General features: G+C 45.0%; 1 protein-coding gene across 4 annotated transcripts in view; it reads right to left on the minus strand.

Annotated features, from left to right (window-relative positions):
- Positions 1 to 22436, minus strand: part of epha6 (eph receptor A6) — a 62676-nt gene that overhangs the window by 32156 nt on the left and 8084 nt on the right. For all 4 annotated transcript variants that reach the window (XR_003777801.2, XR_004575161.1, XR_004575160.1 and 1 more), the window contains exons 2-7: positions 19229 to 19293; positions 6193 to 6321; positions 5622 to 5771; positions 4002 to 4076; positions 3736 to 3834; positions 3305 to 3521 (exon numbers count right to left, since the gene is read on the minus strand). Coding sequence is in view for 1 of the 4 variants with exons in the window: in XM_029116789.2 (XP_028972622.2) it covers positions 3305 to 3521; positions 3736 to 3834; positions 4002 to 4076; positions 5622 to 5771; positions 6193 to 6321; positions 19229 to 19293 (735 nt within the window). In the remaining 3 variants the exon portion in view is untranslated. The remainder of the gene's footprint in view (positions 1 to 3304; positions 3522 to 3735; positions 3835 to 4001; positions 4077 to 5621; positions 5772 to 6192; positions 6322 to 19228; positions 19294 to 22436) is intronic.

Genomic DNA, 22436 nt, shown 5'->3' on the forward strand with positions numbered 1-22436 from the left:
TGGTTTGGATGGTGCTCAGTGAATTGCTCAGTGCCAGATAGTCCTGCCACTATTTATGTAAGTGAGTGTTCTGCAAGGTTGATATTGTGTAACCAGAACCATGCAAGACACGGTAAAGAGAGAGAGACAGAGAAACAGCAAGAAAGAGATACAGAGCGAGAGAGATACAGAGATAGAGAGACGGAGAGAGTCAGCGAGACAGAGATAGAGAGACAGTGAGAGACAGTGAGACAGAGATAGAGAGACAGTGAGAGACAGTGAGACAGAGATAGAGAGATAGTGAGAGACAGTGAGAGACAGAAAGAGACAGAGAAAGACAGAAAGAGACGATGAGACAGAGATAGAGAGACATAGACAGAGAGAGACAGCGAGACAGAGCTAGAGAGACAGAGAGAGACAGAGCTAGAGAGACAGAGAGAGACAGAGCTAGAGAGAGACAGTGAGAGAAGGAAGTCAAAAAAGGCAAAACAACAAGCTCGTATCCCTGCCTCCTCCTGAGCGTGTGCAAAAACAGATGTGAGGAAAATTACAAGGACACCTGTGAAACGGAATGTGTTAACTCAGCCCCGGATATGGAAAACCACGGCATAATTTGCTACATTGTAGAAATTGTCCTTTTTGGTTGGGTGTAATTCACAACCTGATCCTAGAGAACCTGTCCCTTTTCAACCCAGTTAAACCATATATCTACATCCTCGAAACCCAGAGCGATTGACAACAGGGACACTCACCTCATCTTCCACGACGTGTATCAGAACACCCGCTAAACGCAGTGCCGGCTCTAGCCTTTTCGGGGCCCTAAGCAAAATGTAATTTGGGGGACCCTCTCCCCTATTGGTCGAAGGCCCCCTAGCAGGCAGGGGCCCTAAGCAACCCCCTTTTGTTGCTTATGCCTGGAGCCGGCCCTGGTTACACGTCCCATACCAAAGATGGCCCCAACTAGGAGCAATGACCCGCTTACTGCTCTGGGGCATTGGGATTAGACGTCAAGACCAGAGCCCCAGGTATCGTGTCTCCACAAACTGTAGCTACCACAGTAACATCCAGATTACTATCAGAATTACGAGTCATGTCCCACGCAGTCTGCCGACACACTCAAAATAAACACGAATTGGAAGGAAAACAAGGTAGCTTCGTTAGCGTCTCCGGGCAACAGGGACAGCTGAGAACTGTTGCCCTGCACTGTTGCGCTCATCCACAAGCCATGCTCATCCCAATCATCCCATAGCTAATTGGCACGTCACCAAGACAAACAGCAGTATACCCACAGAAATAAGCACTTCTTTCTTAAAACATTTTAAAAAAGAGGATTTTAGCAAACGGCTGGTGATGTCAGCCCGAGAACAGAACCAGCTAATGAATTCACATGACAGTCAGGTGGGAGGGTTGAGTCAGGGGGAGCGTGAAATCTTTGACATTAGCTGCATCCCTTCCAGCAATGTTTCATTGATTAGGCGTTGAGTCACAAGGAAAAGTGCTCAAGTTTTGCATGTGTGTGTGTGTGTGTGTGTGTGTGTGTATTTTTGTGTCAGTGAGTGAGTGTATGTGAGGAAGTGAAGATGGAGGGAATTGAGATTTTAAGGTCTGTAGATGACTGCCAGAGTAGACCTGTCGTTTATATGACGCAACCCTCCCTCCCTCCCTCTGTCATAGCTCCCTAACATCTACTTATACATTCACTTTGCTGCCGCGTATGCAATGGCTTTGTGTGCTTGTGTGCGTGTATCATAGACTGTATAAATAATGGACGACGCCCTTTCGCTCTTTTCCATTGGTGAAAAATGAAGCCACCAGTGTCCTGATACGGCGCTGACATCTTGGACTTGCGTCTGCGCAGATAGCGATCTTGGGACCAGTTCTGCGCAGTAGTTATGCGCAGTAGCGAGAAGGAAGTAAAGCCGTAAAGCCGCGAAATCAACGGCCCCACCCCTGTGCCCCACCCTCACTCTCCCTCGCAGAATGCGCATACCGTAATCAATCGCAAGTCCAAGTACAGTACAACCTTTGCTTGTTAAACCTAGACGATATGTTATAGCCTAACTTACATCATGTTTAACCTTAATTTAGAATAGGTCTAATACAAAAATAATTGGTAACTTCTAGCTAACGATCACCTGCTAGCTATTAACATGGCTATTAACGAGACTTGTTGTCTTTTAGCTAACGTTAGCTAGCCCATTACATTTATTTACTAATTAAATAGCTTATAAATTTAACTTACCGAAAAAAATTCAAAGATCGATTGGAAATGCCAGATCGGTTAGCACAATGTACTGCAGAACAACCCATTATGTCCGTGTGAAATTATATCAATTATAGAAATTTAGAGATTAAATGTAAAGTTACAATCTTCTCAGTCCTCCGAAGATTCAGTGGCTCCTCGGCTCAGATAGCTGTCAATCACAGCTGTGAATCACGACGTCACACCACCCTTTTTAGAGCATTAAATAACGAACTAAAAACAAACTTATTTTAAAAACAAACTCTTGAATTTACATTAGCGTGATACAAACTACAGTAAATGACAGAAACCAGCTTCGGAAAAAATATATTTGAAGGGTAATTTAATTGTTTAGTTGGTCTCGCGTCCCATTGAATAACATGGGGAGGGCGGGGTTTATGACCTATACTGGGACCACTCACCAGGGGGCGATCGAGACGTTTTGGCTTCACTTTTCAGGGCTTGTGCGGCACGCTTGGCGTGTATGTGTGGGTATGTGTGTGCGCGTGCATGTGCATGCGTGTGTGTGTGAGTATGCGTATACAGTATGTGTGTATACAGTATGTTTGTGTGGGTGTGTGTGTGCGGGTGCGCGTGTGTGTGTGTGCATGCGTGTGTGTGTGTGTGAGAGAGAGTGTGCGTATACAGTATGTGTGTGCGTATACAGTATGTTTGTGTGGGTGTGTGCCAAGACCCTGCTATGCCGCCCTGCTTAGCTCTGTACTCAGCTTTGACAGGTGTTTGAAAAGGAGACGTGACCTCAAACACAAAGCTGCCATGAATTGTACACTAATCTACCAGAGAGAAGCCCTCCAGCAGAAGCCCATGTGGGTAATGTTAACGTCCACCTTTCCCCGAACACTCATCTGTAAGTCAATGCCACCTAACAGCAAGCTTCTTCTACACACAGAGCCCAAAGCTGGCAACAGCAGCAAACGTTCGGTACCGTGCCAAAACGATGGAATGGTCTAGTCAAAGGTGATAATCCTTCGGGTCAGAGGTCACTTCACTCCCTAATTAACCCCTGTTCACAGGGCACTGTGTATGAAGGGTGCTGCTTGTGAGAGGTCGAAGGGAACTGACCCTGACAGACTCCGTCCGTCTCCTCGTGGCCCAGACTGCAGACGCAGAGTCCCAGGGGCACCAGCCAGTCCCCGTCCGCCCCGCAGTACAACTTGGGCGTGTCCCGTTCCTCTGCGTTCTCCACGCACGCACCCCTGACCTCCACCAGCGAGGAGGAGTCCACCCTCGGCACCGTGTCCGGGAACGCCGCCAGGTTCCGTAATGTTGAAGGACACCTCTTAGATGGACAGAGATAGAACACTGTTAGAACATCTTAGATGGACAGAGATAGAAGACTGTTAGAACATCTTAGATGGACAGAGATAGAACACTGTTAGAACATCTTAGATGGACAGAGATAGAACTCTGTTAGAACATGTAGTGTGGGGGGGGGGGGGGGGTAATGGAGGGCAGACCTTAAATCAAGACAAATAGCATGAAAAGCACAATACCTTGTAGAACACCTTAACAGAAACCAGAGCGATACATGCCCCCACATCCTGGAACGCAAGGTAGAAGCCCTTCCGGGTCACAGGGCCGACCTCTCTGACCTTAAATCAAATCAAATCAAACACTGAGAATATGGCATTGTGTTTTAGGTCAAATACACTATCACAGAACGCTGATACACATAGCAAGAGCAGCCGTGATTAAAAGAAGGCATTCAGCAGACAGCCATTAAACACGACTCGAATATACATTATTCCATCAGACTGACCTCGGTGTTAAGACGGAGAACGCGGTCGCCCAGGTCCGTCTGCGTGAAACTTTCATCCGCGGCGATGGTGTCCACCTTCAAATCAAATCAAAACGTATTGATGTGTCGTCGGAGGTACAGGCACAGTTTCAGACAAATGATACTTACTATCTCCTCTCCAAATGTGGAACAGCTATAGACGGTCAAAAATGTACACCCCCTGCAATGTTGGCTTTTTTTATTGATAAAAGGTCATCTGGTTCAAGAAATCACTCAAAGAATTTTATGCAATTAAAGTAATCAGAAATGCAATTTCCTTAAGCATTAAAACATTGCCATCACTGAGAACACCATTATCTCCATATTGTACAAGATCATTCTTGAGTATATGTTTGTCAAAAAAAACGAAGCTGAATCAAACATGGATCTTGCCACTAGAAACTGATCCAAAACACAGACAAAGCTTCAACAGGCTCAAAAAGAAGAAATGGAGGATTATGGGATGGCTGAGTCAAAGCCCAGATCTCAATCCTATCGAAATGCTGTGGGGGGACTTGAAGTGGGCCGTGCATGCAAGAAAGCCTTCGAACACGTCAGTTGAACAGTACTGTAAAGAAGCAAAAAGTCATCCAGTGGATGTAAGAGATTGATAGACAGTTACAAGAAACAGCCACAATAAGTTGTTTTGCAAAAGGGTGCAACACCAAGGGACAAATAAAAAATGTGTTTAATGTTTCAACTGAAAGTTTCTATTGTTTTTCTGTTAACATGATCTTTCAGTGTAAATGTTTTACTAAGTTATCTGTCAATAACTTTGAAATTAAGATTACATGTTTGTACTGTATGTCCAAAAATGGACAAAAACAAAGACTTCTAGGGGGTGAACTTGCTTTATCCCACGACTGCACTGTAATGTCCTATTTTCTTCTTGCAATATAAGAAAATGTCAATCCTCTTTATCAAATTAAACACTATTCATTCAGCATATTTCCCACAACAAATACATTTCAAGCTGATTTGTAGATTAGAGAGGGTGAGACATGGATAGAGATAGGACAGAAAGGGTGAGAGAGGGAGAGACGTGGATAGAGATAGGACAGAAAGGGTGAGAGAGGGAGAGACGTGGATAGAGATAGGACAGAAAGGGTGAGAGAGGGAGAGACGTGGATAGAGATAGGACAGAAAGGGTGAGAGAGGGAGAGACGTGGATAGAGATAGGACAGAAAGGGTGAGAGAGGGAGAGACGTGGATAGAGATAGGACAGAAAGGGTGAGAGAGGGAGAGACGTGGATAGAGATAGGACAGAAAGGGTGAGAGAGGGAGAGACGTGGATAGAGATAGGACAGAAAGGGTGAGAGAGGGAGAGACGTGGATAGAGATAGGACAGAAAGGGTGAGAGAGGGAGAGACGTGGATAGAGATAGGACAGAAAGGGTGAGAGAGGGAGAGACGTGGATAGAGATAGGACAGAAAGGGTGAGAGAGGGAGAGACGTGGATAGAGATAGGACAGAAAGGGTGAGACAGGAAGAAAGAGAGCAAGGGAGATCATAAATAATATGGCTAAAGCACCTTTCGAAAGACACCAAAGGCAGAAAAAACATTTAGTATTTAGCTTTTTTCCAAAGAGCACTAAAACTAGACCTTGGCGTAGTCGGCGGGAAGGAAGCGTGTGGTGGCGGAGTGTGGCTGGTCCGTCTCCAGGTAGAAAAGGTTAAACGTCTCCTTGCAGGTGCCAGACACCCAGGGAATCGAGTTACAGTCTCTCAGCGTGAACCGCAGCTCCACAAACACCTAAAGGTCAGACCATGAACGCTGTTACTACACAACGACACACCTGGAGGTGCGCAAGACAAGCCTCAGGACCAGTGATCTCTACGTTATTTAAATTTTGAAGCGCTGGTTACGAAGATTTGTGCTCCCCCAAACTAAACAAAATGAGTTCATCCAAACGCCAACAGAAAACATATTTAGTTGTTAGAATAGAGCTAGTTTAGCTCTTGCAGTGGACCTCAACTAATCAGTACAACCACTGGACAAGGAGGCAGTAAATTGGATTTTGGAAATAGTGTATGAGACTCATGCTGGAATTGAGTCAACAAGTTGCTATCCTGCTGGAGCAAACAAATAGGGTGCTATGTGAGATTTACCCATTAGAATAACATACAAACTGTAGCTTCTGACTGAACCATCAGAATAACATATTGACATATACCTTCTGTGCGGCCTGGCGCTGGATCCAGTTGGACCTCAGCCAGTTGTTCTGGTTGGGTTCCATGACATTGCACACCTGGAACGTGTGGATGGGACGGTTCTGTTCATCCATCTCTGTTATAGCGTCCCACTGGTGGGTGGAAGGAAGGAAGGGCAAGAAAAGAGGAAAATTAAAGACACCCAGAAAAGAGTAGGAAAAGAGAGTGGGGAAAGAGAGTGGGAAAACAAAGAGGGGAAACAGATTGGGAAAATAGAGTGAGAAAACAGAGTAAGAAAACACAGTAGGAAAAGAAGAAAGGAGTAAAAAGTTGAAAGGAGGAAAAGTTGAAGAAAGGTAAATAAATGTTCAAGGAAGAAGAGAGGAGAGAGAAGTTACTAAATTAGTTAAAAACAACAAACCTGACATCATACATGTGATTTTGGGGCAGTATGATGTCAAACACATTTCACGGGCCGGTTGTTTTTTTATGACTTGGTAAGTTTCTACGGGACGACGTGATGTGTAGGGGCCGTGATAAGGTGTGTCCCCTCCTCTGCTGAGGACACCCGAGGACTAAACACCACAGATAAGACAGGTGAAAGTGTGGAGGTCAGAGACATGGCTGGGTGGTGCCAGAACAACGTGTTCCATCAACACCAGCAGGACGCAGGAACGTATCGTGGAACATCTACGCTGACGAGACCGTGGCGGAACAGGTGGAGAGAGTGAAATGCCTCTGTGTGCACATCCACCACAACTGAACGTGGTCCACACAAATCCAGACGGTTGTGAAGAAAGATAGCACCCCGTTCCAGTGCAATGCTGGGTCAATGCCCGGTCAAACTCCAGAGGTTGGTTGGTTGCTCTCAGTAAAGGTGGCCCTAAGAACGCAGTAAGTTCAGTAACAGTCCAGTTGTAGCCCCAGGGTTCACCTTCTTCTCCCCAAACCATACTCCTCCCTGCATGTGGTGACAAGACACATTCGTGTCCTCCCTCACCCATTTCAGTTCTTAAAATACATTTTTAGTTGTCTAAAACACAATTTGGTGTGTTTTAAATATCTTACGTGCAAATTTGTATGTCTTTATCCATGGGATGCGGCTTTCAAAAAACGAACACGTATTTAAGGACTAGTTTACGGTCTCTAGACTCTGATGTAAATGGTAACTCGGATGACAGACTGGATTTGCTGAACTATTGACAATACTGCTATCACTACATTTCCATCATGGTGAACTATTTTCATATTTTTGTTCCTGACCACTAAATGTGCTGTGCTTGGGCTGAGCTTCAATCTCTTAAATGCCCCCAAGAATGCCTCCGCCGCAGACTCTAACACTCAGAAAGTATTAGATTTAATCTAAAATCTTTAATCTCGGTCTAACTGTCCTCTGGCACTCGTTGTTGGGATGCAACGACAGCGGTGCGAGGAAAGAGAGGCGAGGACCGGGTTGTTTATGGAGGGGGGAGGGGGGATTCTAAATGTCATCAAAGCAGGAAGCCGTGGTATCGCAGCAGCGTTTCCCCCACCGCCCGCTGCGTTGAAAGGAAAAGGTGTATCGTTCAGTGAATGCCGTGAGACAGGAGAGAAGATATTGGCAAAGCCTGTGATGGATGAAGCACACCTCAGCGGGCGAGAGGCCACGGTGCAGGAGGGAGAAAGGCAGGGGACAAAGAAACCCAAAGGTACACCAGATGACAAGGATGAAGTAGAAAAGGGACGAGGAGAGGGTGACAGGAGATGAGGAAAACGGGGACAAATATGGTTGACGTAATGACTGATGACACATCGGGTCCCTGATCCACGCAGGTGAACGCTCGTATCTGTTCTGCACCACCTGCGGTCAGTGTGGTCGGACAGGGTTGCCTTGTCCTGTCACGCTCCATGACTCCTTATGGTGGGGTGAGAGGCCACACCTGGCAGGTGAGGGCGTCCTGGTTGGGCAACCAGTGTGACAGCGAGCCGGACGGCTTGGCGACATGCGCCTCAGAAGACACGACTCAATCTTCGACTCTGCGAGCCATTCAGGGGAGGTTGCTATGAGGCAAGGTCATAATCGGGAGGGGAGAAAGAAATCTAAACACCAGGGATGATATCTGATCCCTGTCTGACCCTGAACACAGACATATACCTACAGACACAGACACACAGATACAGACATATTCATACAGAGACACACAGACATATACCTACAGACACGGACATGAGTTACTGTGCCTGTGTGACCTGAAATGTGCATAATCAAACACGTGGACATTTGTCTACATTAGGAACCACACAGCATGAGTGAAACATACAGTACCAAAGTCTCCTGCAGTTACCTACGACCTTCATAAATATACCCAAGTGATTAGACTATTCGTTTGAAATTAAAGACCTTCTCCTCGACAGTGTTCACTTTCATAATTGCATTGAAATTGAACCTATCACAAATACAGCATAACAACAGATGAAATACATGTTGTATAATAGTCTTTGCTGGGGAAGATGGGTTGAAAGGGCGAAGGGAAGCGAACAATGAATAATTATGTAATCAGAGATGGCAAATTAGGAATAGGGTGTGCTATTCCATTGTATTTATCTAAGTAATTATAATCACAAAATGGTTTGTCTACTTAATAAATTGAGTTATACATGGAGAGTGTGCAGAATTTACAATGACAAGACAAACAGGAACAGATTCACATGAGGCATTTGCATTCCTACAAGATCAGAACGAAATAACTACTTCCATGGCAAGAAGAAACAAATAGAAACCTGAAAAGATTATTCTTCTGATTATATGCCTGAGCCTCTTGGGACAAAAAAGTCAGAATGTCACATGCTGACAAGATGTTAAGCAACAGAATGTTGAGTGCTGAGAAGTTGTTAAGCTGCAGAAAGTTAGGGCACTGAGAAAGTGTTAAGGAGCAGAAAGTCATAATGCAAGGAAGATGTTGATTTAAGGAGCAGAAAGCCATGTTGTGAGAAGGTGTTAATGAGCAGAATGTCATGTGGTGGGAAGGTGTTAATGAGCAGAATGTCATGTGGTGGGAAGGTGTTAAGGAGCTGTAAGTCATTTGGTGGGAAGGTGTTAAGGAGCAGAAAGTCATGTGGTGGGAAGGTGTTAAGGAGCAGAAAGTCATGTGGTGGGAAGGTTTTAAGGAGCAGAAAGTCATGTGGTGGGAAGGTGTTAAGGAGCAGAAAGTTATGTGGTGGGAAGGTTTTAAGTTAATGAGCAGAAAGTCATGTGGTGGGAAGGTTTTAAGTTAATGAGCAGAAAGTCATGTGGTGGGAAGGTTTTAAGTTAATGAGCAGAAAGTCACCATGGACAATTTCACTACTGCAATGTCATTGGCAAATTGCTTTCATCTCCAACCCTCCAAAAAAAAAAAAAAAAAAAAGCCAACAACAAGCCCAGTTGGAAACATGAACAAAGTGAGACGGGAGATCCCTCCACAAACAGCAACGCGTCCGCTCAGCCACTGTGTTCGACGACAGGCCAAGGAAGACGACACCCTTTGCCACGGCAGAACAGAGTGATTCATGAACACCGGGCCTCTGGAACAACGAGGAGAACACCGGAGACAATTACACTCCTCAGCACAATTACACTCCTCAGCACAACTACACTCCTCAGCACAATTACACTCCTCAGCACACCAACATGACACACACTAACAGACATCAATTTAGCCAAAGCAATGCCAGGGATTATTTCCTTCTGTATCACATGGAGTGTTTTACAGAGAGGTTCCTTGTTATTCAGTATTATCCTAACTATGGTGTGGATGTTTTGGTTCGGACCGCAGTACACCTGAGAGGAGGAACTCAATACTGGCTTGTGGCCGTGTCCTGCAACATGCTTGACGGGCCTCCTGTCAAAACACGCGTGTTCTCCAAGCAGTGCTTGACGAGCAGCAGCACGAGGACAGACTGAGTCATACGTGAGAGATGTGAGCGCCAACACTGCGGCAAAAGATTCTACCTGAGCTGCAGCCAAATGGCACACTGATTCCTGCCGCACATCTCTCTGGGAAGAGACCCGGACAGTGTCTGTTAACCACCAGCCCTGCTAACCACCAGCCCTAGTAACCACCAGCCCTAGTAACCACCAGCCCTAGTAACCACCAGCCCTGTTAACCACCAGCCCTAGTAACCACCAGCCCTGTTAACCACCAGCCCTAGTAACCACCAGCCCTGTTAACCACCAGCCCTGTTAACCACCAGCCCTAGTAAGCACCAGCCCTGTTAACCACCAAGCCTGTTAAACACCAGCCCTGTTAACCACCAGCCCTAGTAACCACCAGCCCTGTTAACCACCAGCCCTGTTAACCACCAGCCCTGCTAACCACCAGCCCTAGTAACCACCAGCCCTGTTAACCACCAAGCCTGTTAAACACCAGCCCTGTTAACCACCAGCCCTAGTAACCACCAGCCCTAGTAACCACCAGCCCTGTTAACCACCAGCCCTGCTAACCACCAGCCCTAGTAACCACCAGCCCTGTTAACCACCAGCCCTAGTAAGCACCAGCCCTGTTAACCACCAGCCCTAGTAACCACCAGCCTTGTTAACCACCAGCCCTGCTAACCACCAGCCCTAGTAAGCACCAGCCCTATTAACCACCAACCCTGTTAAACACCAGCCCTGTTAACCACCAGCCCTAGTAACCACCAGCCCTAGTAACCACCAGCCCTGTTAACCACCAGCCCTGCTAACCACCAGCCCTAGTAACCACCAGCCCTGTTAACCACCAGCCCTGCTAACCACCAGCCCTAGTAACCACCAGCCCTGTTAACCACCAGCCCTAGTAACCACCAGCCCTGTTAACCACCAGCCCTGTTAACCACCAGCCCTAGTAAGCACCAGCCCTGTTAACCACCAACCCTGTTAAACACCAGCCCTGTTAACCACCAGCCCTAGTAACCACCAGCCCTAGTAACCACCAGCCTTGTTAACCACCAGCCCTGCTAACCACCAGCCCTAGTAACCACCAGCCCTGTTAACCACCAGCCCTAGTAACCACCAGCCCTGTTAACCACCAGCCCTGTTAACCACCAGCCCTAGTAACCACCAGCCCTGTTAACCACCAGCCATAGTAAGCACCAGCCCTGTTAACCACCAACCCTGTTAAACACCAGCCCTAGTAACCACCAGCCCTAGTAACCACCAGCCCTGTTAACCACCAGCCCTGCTAACCACCAGCCCTAGTAACCACCAGCCCTGTTAACCACCAGCCCTGCTAACCACCAGCCCTGTTAACCACCAGCCCTGTTAACCACCAGCCCTGCTAACCACCAGCCCTAGTAACCACCAGCCCTGTTAACCACCAGCCCTGTTAACCACCAGCCCTAGTAACCACCAGCCCTGTTAACCACCAGCCCTGCTAACCACCAGCCCTAGTAACCACCAGCCCTGTTAACCACCAGCCCTAGTAACCACCAGCCCTAGTAACCACCAGCCCTAGTAACCACCAGCCCTAGTAACCACCAGGCTTGTTAAACACCAGCCCTAGTAACCACCAGCCCTGTTAACCACCAACCCTGTTAAACACCAGCCCTGTTAACCACCAGCCCTAGTAACCACCAGCCCTAGTAACCACCAGCCCTAGTAACCACCAGCCCTGTTAGCCACCAACCCTGTTAAACACCAGCCCTGTTAACTACCAGCCCTAGTAACCACCAGCCCTAGTAACCACCAGCCCTGTTAACCACCAGCCCTGTTAAGCACCAGCCCTAGTAACCACCAGCCCTAGTAACCACCAGCCCTGTTAACCACCAACCCTGTTAAACACCAGCCCTGTTAACCACAAGCCCTAGTAAGCACCAGCCCTGTTAACCACCAGCCCTAGTAACCACAAGCCCTAGTAAGCACCAGCCCTAGTAACCACCAACCCTGTTAAGCACCAGCCCTCATAAGCACTTAGGTTGTAAATGTAACCAACAATAAACTACATGTATATTACATTTCCATTGTCAGTCAAACTTGAATTATTGGCACATTGTTATCACTCTTTATACGGCTAATAATATAACATTTTAAATACTTTGATCCTGTGAGGAACAGATTGGAATTGAATTGAGAGAGAAAACATCAGGAAAAAAGAGAAAGAAAAAGAGAGCATGAGATAGAGGGAGAGAAAGAAACGGAGAGGTACAGAGAAAACCAGAGTGAAACAGAGAGGGAGGGAGGGATAAATAGAGCAAGTGAGATACAAGAAGAAAGAGGGAGGGAGAGAAATAAGGAGAGCAACATAGCGGGAGAGAAACAGATAGATGGAGAGATAAAGAAACAGCCAGGAGAGACAGAGGGAGGGAGAGAGAAAGATAGAGGGGGAGAGACAGTGAAGGAGAGAGATACAGAGTGAGATAGGAGGAGGTGAAAGGTTTGGGCTAACCTGCTGAGATCCGGATCTTATTCTCCTCTATCCATAGAGAGGGCTGATTGAATTCACCCCCAGACACTCAGACTACTTCTGGGATGTTTGAATCATTTTGGACATTACTTTTTATTTTATTTTTCCACTTGCTTTGGCACCAGAACCGTGCACAGACCTTTGGAGAGGCATGTGCGTGGAAAAAAAAAAAATTGGTGGAATTGTCGTCTTACACGGACAGACGACGTGTCGGAGTGCGTGATGCACGCAAAAAAAAAAAGGGATGACGCATACCTGTCGGAGTGGCTGACGCGCGTAAAGACGGATGACGCATGCTCATGGGTGTGCATAACGCATTTCACAGAGACGGAGGGGCACATGCCAACTGGAAAGGACACTATATAGCAAAGGGGCATGTGCTCGACAGGTTGAGCCTTAACCCAGCATGTGACTGTTTGGCACTGTTAACCAATGTCCCCCATGCCAGTAAAGCCCTTGAAATTAAATTGAGAGTCCTCACTATGTAGCATCATTCAGATAAACAAGAGGAATGAGTATTAGATAACAGTATTAATATCCTGTGTCTCTGTGTCTTTATGAAACTAATAACTTCCCTCATTCTCATCTTCTCTCCCTTCCCCTCTCTCTTCTTTGTCTCTTGTTCCATTGTGGGCTGTTTTTGAAACACAGATTAGTCCAAGTCCTGGGTGCATGAGCTGGAATCATACTTTACAAAACAACTACAGAACAGGTGCATGAGCTAGAATCATACTTTACAAAACAACTACAGAACAGGTGCATGAGCTGGGATCATACTTTACAAAACAACTACAGAACAGGAGCATGAGCTGGAATCATACTTTACAATACAACTACAGAACAGGTACATGAGCTGGAATTATACTTTAAAAAACAACTACAGAACAGGTGCATGAGCTGGAATCATAATTTACAATACAACTAAAGAACGGGTGCATGAGCGGGCATCATACTTTACAATACAACTAGAGAACGGGTGCATGAGCGGGCATCATACTTTACAATACAACTAGAGAACGGGTGCATGAGCTGGGATCATACCTTAAAAAACTATCATACTTCACAATGCAACTACAGAACGGGTGCATGAGCTGCCATCATACCAAAACAATACCAGTACCAAAACAACACCAGTTCCAAAAAAAACACCAGTACCAAAACAACACCAGTACCAAAACAACATCTGTGTTTCTTCTCCCAAAACAATAAACTGGACATTATTTAGGAGAGTTGATTATGCATTAAATATGCAAATTAGGTTTTAGAGATGAATCAACTTGCTGTGCTGCATTATATGGAGATATTTGTATGTCTTTGTATGTGTGTGTTTGTATATTGTGTATGTGCGTGTGTGTATGTATGTGTGTGTTTGTATGTGTGTGTATGTATGTGTGTGTTTGAATGTGTGTGTTTGTGTGTGTGTGTGTGTGTGTGTGTGTATATGTATGTGTGTATGAAGCGTCTCAGGATCATACAGAACACCAGACCAGATTTGATCATTTGAAGTTGTGACATTACTGCCTAAAAAACGAAGAAAATTACACAAGAATCACATTTGGAGATGTGCAGAAGTTAGCCGAATCTTGGGTTTATCAAGTCAACAAAATGCAATCAGACAACCTCCATGCCAACAAGACCTTTGAAAGTCTTGGGCAGAAGACAACCTCAACTCTCAAGAAGGCAGTTCTAATTCAATTCCAATGACGTGCAGCAAACTCCAGACGCTGACGATAATGTCCTAATGTAGATCCGCAGTCAACTAGGCTGAGTTAATCTTGGCCTATATGCTGCCCTTCAGGCCACTGATGGAGACATGGATTACCCATGACTATCCACTATTCCAGCTGCTCTCTCTCATTATAGACTATGTTTTTTCATAGTCTAAATGCTCATCTCCTAAATTGATTTCACCTCATTATAGTTCCCTGTCTTTTGTATTCCATGCAGTCGGTGTCACTTGTCCATTCAAGCTTGACATTGTTGTCATCTGTCACCCAGCAGGGGCCCCTGGGGACCTCCTCACTGAGCTTGACACCATGATAAGTTCCTCTCAGCCCCTCCCTCCAAACCCTCCATCTCAGCCCCTCTCTCCAGCCCCTACCCCCAGCACCTCCCTCCAAACCCTCCATCTCAGCCCCTCTCTCCAGCCCCTACCCCCAGCACCTCCCTCCAACACCTCCCTCTCAGCCCCTCTCTCCAGCCCCTACCCCCAGCACCTCCCTCCAACACCTCCATCTCAGCCCCTCCCTTTCAGCCGCTCACTCTCAGCCCCTCTCTCCAGCCCCTACCCCCAGCACCTCCCTCCAACACCTCCCTCTCAGCCCCTCTCTCTCAGCATTGATGTTCACATGCCATTGTTTTATTTGGTCTTGCTTTTCCAAATTACTCTCTCCTACTCAATCCGAGCATCTATCCCATCTGCTAAATCCTTCTCTCTTTTCGAGAGCAGCTTCCATACTTATGAGAAACAATATCACAGATTCCCAATGTGTTACATTACCTACCACATCATGTATACATTGTGGCTCAAACAGTGGACTACCAAAGAGAAACAGGGGATGAAAATGTTTTTCTGAAAGGCATCCACTGTGGTTTCCAAAGGAAGTTGACCTAAAATTAATAAAAAATGACTTAAAGGATTAACCATGAATATCCAACAAAAAAATAAATGCCCACACCTATTTAGCATAGGGAGTCAAATTAAAGGTTATTTATTCTGAAAGACCGCCATGGGGTTGTTGCTCTTTCAAAATCTATCAGTACAAATGAAGCATTCAAAATCCTAATGCCTACAGAGGTAACAACCACAGATGAGACCAGCACAAGTGAGATTATCTATCAACAATTTATAATCTATCTAGAAGATATCTTGCGACTAGAAAACTCAGTTAACTTTAAATGTAGAAAAAAAGCATTTAAATGACTTATAACACCTTTCAAAGAACTAAAGCCGGTAGGTTTGTATGTTGAAGATAGGTTTAGTCCATGTGTAGATTAGATCGATATTATGTTTTGACATTTGGGATTATGGTTAGGGTTTGGGTAAAAAGATTTTGAAAACGTAAAACATGTCTGAGTTAATTTGTTATCGAAAAACCAACTGAGATAAACCTCAATTGGAAGAAATTCCATTGGTTCTCATGTCGACTAGATAAACTGCTGATTATTGTGTGTGTGTGTGTGTGTGGGTGTGTGTGTGTGTGCGTGTGTGAGAGAGAGATTGCACTGCCCTCCAGGGATCTTCGTCTCTCCCTTTTAGGAGACACAAATCTGGTTAAGTGGGGTGGAGGAAGAGGAAGAGAAGGAAGACTGGGGACTAGTAGGAGGAAGAAACGAAGGAGGGGGGTGGAGGAAGAGTGGGAGGAAGAGGAGAGGGTGAGGAAGAGGGACGAGGAAGAGTGCAGGAGGAAGAGGGACGAGGAAGAGTGGGAGGGAGTGACCGCGGAGGTTGGAGGAGGCAGTGTAGGACGTCGCGAATGAGGAAGAGAGAAAAGGAAGAAGAGGAGGGGAGGAGGAAGAGGAGGCCGGCATCGAGAAGGGTTGTCCTGGAAAGACTGGGGTGATAATTTAGGGTGGCAGAATTTAGTTCTTTAATCTACATCACTCAAGAATCGAGAAAGCAATAAAGGCCGCTTGATGGAGACTCAGTGTAAATGTCACAGTGTAGGTAGACAGGCAACCTCTGGGACATCATGGACACACTGAATTATTATTACTTTACAGAGGTCTGTCTGTCCCAAACGCCCTACCGCGGTCTACACAAGGGCACTGCACAGGGAAGAGGGTGTCGTTATGGACGCCCCCTGGGGGTCTGAACAGCAAAACTCAGGGAAACTGACATATTCCACCTCTTCTTCACAAATAAAGCACATCATAAAAATCTACCCGGCAGAAGACGAGAGACATCGGTCATAGTCAACACCACATCAGATGGGCGCATAAGACTCGGGGGGGGGCAAAGAGAGAGGGAGAGAATAACAGAGAGAGTGGGAGATAGGGGAAAGAGAATGACAGAGAGAGTGGGAGATAGGGGAGAGAGAATGACAGAGAGAGTGGGAGATAGGGGAGAGAGAATGACAGAGAGAGTGGGAGATAGGGGAGAGAGAATGACAGAGAGGGCGGGGCAGAGAGAATGACAGGGGGGCGGGGCAGAGAGAATGACAGAGAGGGCGGGGCAGAGAGAATGACGGGGGGGGCAGAGAGAATGACAGGGGGGGGGTGAAAGGGTGTACAAATGACACCTCTGTAGTTATGAGACTCATTATTGATTTGTTGTAGAGGTGGGTGTTCCCATGAGTTGTTGTCTCTTCTTTCCGAAAGGTCTGCACCGATACACCAGCAGTCTCCCTGAGACACCTTGATGGAGCTGACAGTGTGTGTGTGTGTGTGTGTGTGTGTGTCCTTTTGCCCTTTAAACATGTCTCTGTATTGGCTCACACCGATGCGGCTCAAAGCCAATAGAACACCTTAGGCCTTCAGGGGTCCCCAAGTCCCGCCCACTACGCTTCCCGATCGGCTGGCAGGCATTTTCCAAGATTATACGGAAATTACTGTTGTGTTGCTCATCTGACATGAGATACTCATTAAATATTTATAAAAAAATGACGCCACGCTGTCTTTAAACAAAGACGTCACGCTGCGAAAACATTTGCTCTGTTCCACCAAATGTTTTTGAAGGGCCAGATGGTCCTGCGTGCTTCAGAAGTCACATTTTAAGTTGGTGAAGGCGTATTTACGTGAGAATGTTATCAACTAGCAGATGGCAGGACTGTAGGAGAGGTTTCAGTACGCCTCAGTATTTGGGTGCAGAACGGACCTTCCACTGGTTCAGTCCGCAGAATCAAAATGTTCTTCCGACCCTCCAACCAGTTATTCCTAAATGGACCTCCAACGTTTCTCTAGAGATCCTTTAATAATACTGTTCTGATCTAGATTACTGAAGAGTGTGTTGTTGCGAGTCCTTTTCCAGACAAACAAAATAACTTGACAGCATAAGGGGTACGCTCACCTCACCCACCACCGACGTGTAGAGATCACACAGGCGACTTCTGTGCAAGCCACCCCCCACATGTCAGGAGGGGAGGTAGCATTTGTGCCAAACAGGGTTAGGGTTGGATGAGAAGGTGGACTGAAATGGAACGAGGCCTTGTCTTTGTTTTGTCGTCTCAGTTTTAGGACTTTCTGAAAAATATTTAAGAAACCCTTTGTTTTTATTTTTACACTATTTGCGAAGGGGGCGAGTGATGTCGGCTGCACCCCTGGCAGGTCTGGGGTACAGGCTGTGCCCTAAATCGAGAAGTGGAAGAACAAAAAGTGAGCGCATGACGGGAGTGACCAGGGGGTGGGTGATAATGGACCACATAACACATAATAAAGAATTACACCATTGCATTTGCATAGTTGGATATTAGGACAAAAGAGGAGCTGGCAGAATTTGTACACAGGGAATATTTGTACACAGGGAACAGTTGCCTTCTATCAGCGAATTTCCCAATATTCTACGTCACCTTCCCTGACTGAAGAGTGAACATGATCTTTTAATAACAAGTAATAAGAATGACCTGTACTTGCACACAGACAAACACAAATCAGAATCTTTGGTGTGGAGTTGTGTAAAGTAATTGTACAAGTATAAGGACCAAAATCCTTGGCACAATGTTTTGGCAGCTTACAAACACATTCAAGTCTTTGGTTTTCTATCGATGTTGTCCCCAAGTTCTATTTAAAACATTGTGAAGGGCCTGTTTCAGATGCTGAATTTCTGCCTGCTGGTTACCATTTCATGACCATTTCACACACTCAATAAACCATCAGTCCTCTCAGGCTACATTTAGGCATACTCCTAGTGTGCATATTCCTTCCAAATTAAATTTATTTCGGACCTGACAGCAGTAGCCAGACTAACTGAAAAGTTTATCAAATGTTTTCCATTCATCAGGAGCTCCCCCGCTTCCTGTGGCCCCTCCCAAGGTTCATTCACTCATCACAGCAACACAACACTCAGTGAAGTAGCAGGAACTGAAGGAAACCAGCCCAAATCAAAATGGAATTCCAGGAGGACTTTGTCATGTTCCTTCATTAGTGTTTGAAAAACCAGTGCATTAGAGCACATCCCACCAACAGAACTCACACAGTACCTGCCTCCTGCTGAATCTTCATTCCTCTCAGGCAGTCCCTCTGTTAGGTTTTCAACAAAATATGAGTTCTGCTCTTTTATGATAAGATTCACAAGCTGGAGATCAAGCTGAAATGTAACGATGGACGATAAGCGTGAATTAACATTAGCTAGACGGTTAGGCTAAAAGTCTATGAAGTTTTATAAGTGTTTATAAAGAGCAGGAAGGGTATATTATGTAGGAAGGGTAAATTAAAAGGGGTATTATACGATGAATTAACAGACGTAGGGGGAAAAAGCTGTAATATAACCTCCAAATCAGTGAGACTGAACAGAACCCCTTTGATCACTGGTTAGTTATGAATTCTCTTCACCTGGTCATTTAGATCTTAATTAGGAACTTTTCTAGCCTAGTGAACACAGCAGAGGACTTTTATTTTGTACTGTTTCCACCTCTGCACCCGTAGGTGCTATGTCTCTTCCAGGGCACTATAATGAGATAAACGAGCCCCATCTTCACAATGGTATGATGGAGGAAACACTTACCCCATTCACTGGATAGGTCCTCCAGTCCAGCTCTCCTAGGACCGCTGTTGTGTCCAACAACACCACTGGGGAGAGAGAGAGAGAAAGAGACAGAGTGAGAAAGATAGAGAGAAAGAGGGAGTACTGTATGTCTATAAACACTGTATGGCTAAAAGCACAGTATGACTAAAAACACTGTATGGCTATAATCACTGTATGACTAAACGGACTGTGTATCTGAAAGCACTGTATGGCCAAAAGCACTGTACAACTAAAAGCACTGTATGGCTAAAAGCACTGTATGGTTACAAGCACTGTATGACTAAAAGCAGTATATAAATTAAAGCAATGTATGGCTAAAAGCAGTGTAAGGCTGAAAGCACTGTATGACTAAAAGTGATGTATGGGTCAAAGCACTGTATGGTTCAAATCACTATATAATTAAAAGCACTGTACAGCTAAAAGCACTGTAAAGCTGAAAGGACTGTATGACTAAAAGCACTGTATGGCTAAAATCACTGCATGGTCAATAACATTGTATAGCTAAAAGCACTGTAAGGTGAAAAGCACGGTATGACTAAAATCATTGTAAAATGCACTGTATGCCTAGAAGCACTGTACGACTAAAAGCACTGTACGGCTAAAAGCACTGTACGGCTAAAAGCACTGTTCAGCTAAAACCACTGTATGGTTAAATGCACAGCATAGCTAAACACTATATAGCTAAAAGCACTGTATGACTAAAAGCACTGCTCGGCTAAAAGCACTGTTCAGCTAAAAGCACTGCTCAGCTAAAAGCACTGCAAAGGTAGAAACCACGTCAAACCTAGGTAGGAGTGAATTTGATTGAAATTCCAGTCAATTCAAGAGATATGCAAAATAATCTAATGCTATTCAACTGAGGAAATGTAATTTTTGTCAAAGTTTGGTTAATGCAGGAAATTAGCAGGAATTCTAACAACCTCAGCCAACTTAAATTACCCCAATCCTATCAGCAAGCACAACAGAAAAAAACAAGAAATAAAGGCCAACATTTGTACTAGTTCAATTCAGGCACCGATGCAACATATTCACCACTTTAAAACATCATCATCATCAATCAATATTTGAACGCTGCATTTCGTTCCTGACCCTGAAACCTTGAATGCCACATTGGTTTTGACACACCATTTCACAGCGCTGATTGAGACTTGTTCTGTATTTCTGAACACAGTGAATGTGAAGTGTCCCGGAAATAATGTGAGCCGTTCTGAAATAACACGGAGCCAGAGTCCAGTCAAGTGGTTTTCATTAAGAACAGGGACAGAGCTGTTACATAAACATGGCTTGATACTGACATGAACGGAAGTTCATGTGGTTAACTGTAGACTCTCAACTCAACTCCAACTCCTTCACTGTACAAACAGTAGATATTTTCCAGACCTGGATACATTTATAATAGTCTTCGATCTGTTGTGATCCTGGTTTTACAGACATTGCTACCCACATGCGTTAGGTTCAGGGTAAAACATACTCTTGGGATAAGTGCTATAACTCAGATTTGTTTTTAATTTAGGCATTAAGGTATTAGGGGTTAGGTTTAGGGTTAGGTAAGGGTTAAGGGATTGAGAAAATTGGGAATATTTGATCTGCTGAAGGACAGACATCAAATGTATGTGTTTGTTGGTGTGTTTGTGTTTGTTTGTGTCTGTGTGTATGTGTGGTTGTATACTACAATACCAAGGCTAAATGCAGTAACTCCAAATTTAGCAAACAAAAAACAGACTTTATTATAATAGCCAGAGCCTGGTTTCCCAACAGCTTTGAAATGTAGGTTCACAAGTGTTTTAATGATGGATCTTTCCTGTAACAGCAGAAGACATAGTGTGCATTTCCCCAAATCCCACAATGATGGGATATTACATAAGTACGTTGTTAGACCATATACTGATACCAACAGGGTAAAAAGAAAGTCAGTGATGCTCTCGGGGTTCCACTTTCTCCTTTCTAACCGAAGGAAACTCCTAACAATGAACTTCAACTTTTAGGTCCCTGACACATGAATAACCTTCTTGATCTGAATATATCAGTAACAGAAGTAACAGAAGAGCAGTCTCAATAGAAGATAACATACTTGTCAGATGTTAAAGTTATTTATTGATTTAGTTACTGCTTGTTGCATTTGTATGTCAGTATGGTCAGAACCCCTTAACCCAGTTGATCCATGGATTCTGGTCAGAACCCCTTAACCCAGTTGACACGTGGATTCTGGTCAGAACCACTTAACCCATTTGACACGTGGATTCTGGTCAGAACCCCTTAACCCAGTTGACACGTGGATCTTGGTCAGAACCCCTTAATCCAGCTGAGATGTGGATCTTGGCCAGAACCCCTTAACCCAGCTGACATGTGGATCTTGGTCAGAACCCCTTAACCCAGCTGACATGTGGATCTTGGTCAGAACCCCTTAACCCAGCTGACATGTGGATCTTGGTCAGAACCCCTTAACCCAGCTGACATGTGGATCTTGGTCAGAACCCCTTAACCCAGCTGACATGAGGATCTTGGTCAGAACCCCTTAACCCAGCTGATATCTTGATAACTTTCTTTGCTTCCCTACTACCCTTCATAACGTGAAAACAGTTAATTACAGAATCTTTTCCGTCCTTGCTTTTTTCTACTTCCCTTTCTCCCTCTCATTCGAATTCACACACCCTGTTTTGAGAGAGTATGAAGGGTAGAGGCAGACAGGGAGAGGGACAGAAACAGAGTGAGACAGACAGAGCTATAGTTAAGTCAGATCCTTTCTCGGCACTTCTCAGATTTATTATTATTGATATTTTTAGTATTTATTCTAAAATGTATCCAATTTTGGCCAGATCTGACACCTGAAGCACTTTATTTGTCTTTTTCCATCAATATGTTTGCTTTGCACTTTAAAAATTATACTGAATATCTAACCTCAGCGTCACCTGACTAGATTGTGAAAGTTTTAGCTTTGTATTGTCTGCTATCCGCACTACTGATGTGATTGAATCGATCACAACGATTTAGTCCTGTCGCTGAGTCAAGCTACCGGAGCAGGTGAAAAGACCTGCTTGCAATTATTTATTTATCCATTTTTCTTGATTTCCACTTGCTTGGCAATATAAACAAATCTCCCATGTCAATAAAATCCCAAAGAATTGTATTTAATTGAGTGAGAAAGACAGCGAGAGAAAGAGAAAATGAAAACAAGAGAGGGAGGGAG

Source organism: Esox lucius, chromosome 22, assembly GCF_011004845.1.
Source record: "Esox lucius isolate fEsoLuc1 chromosome 22, fEsoLuc1.pri, whole genome shotgun sequence".
NCBI lineage: Eukaryota > Metazoa > Chordata > Actinopteri > Esociformes > Esocidae > Esox > Esox lucius.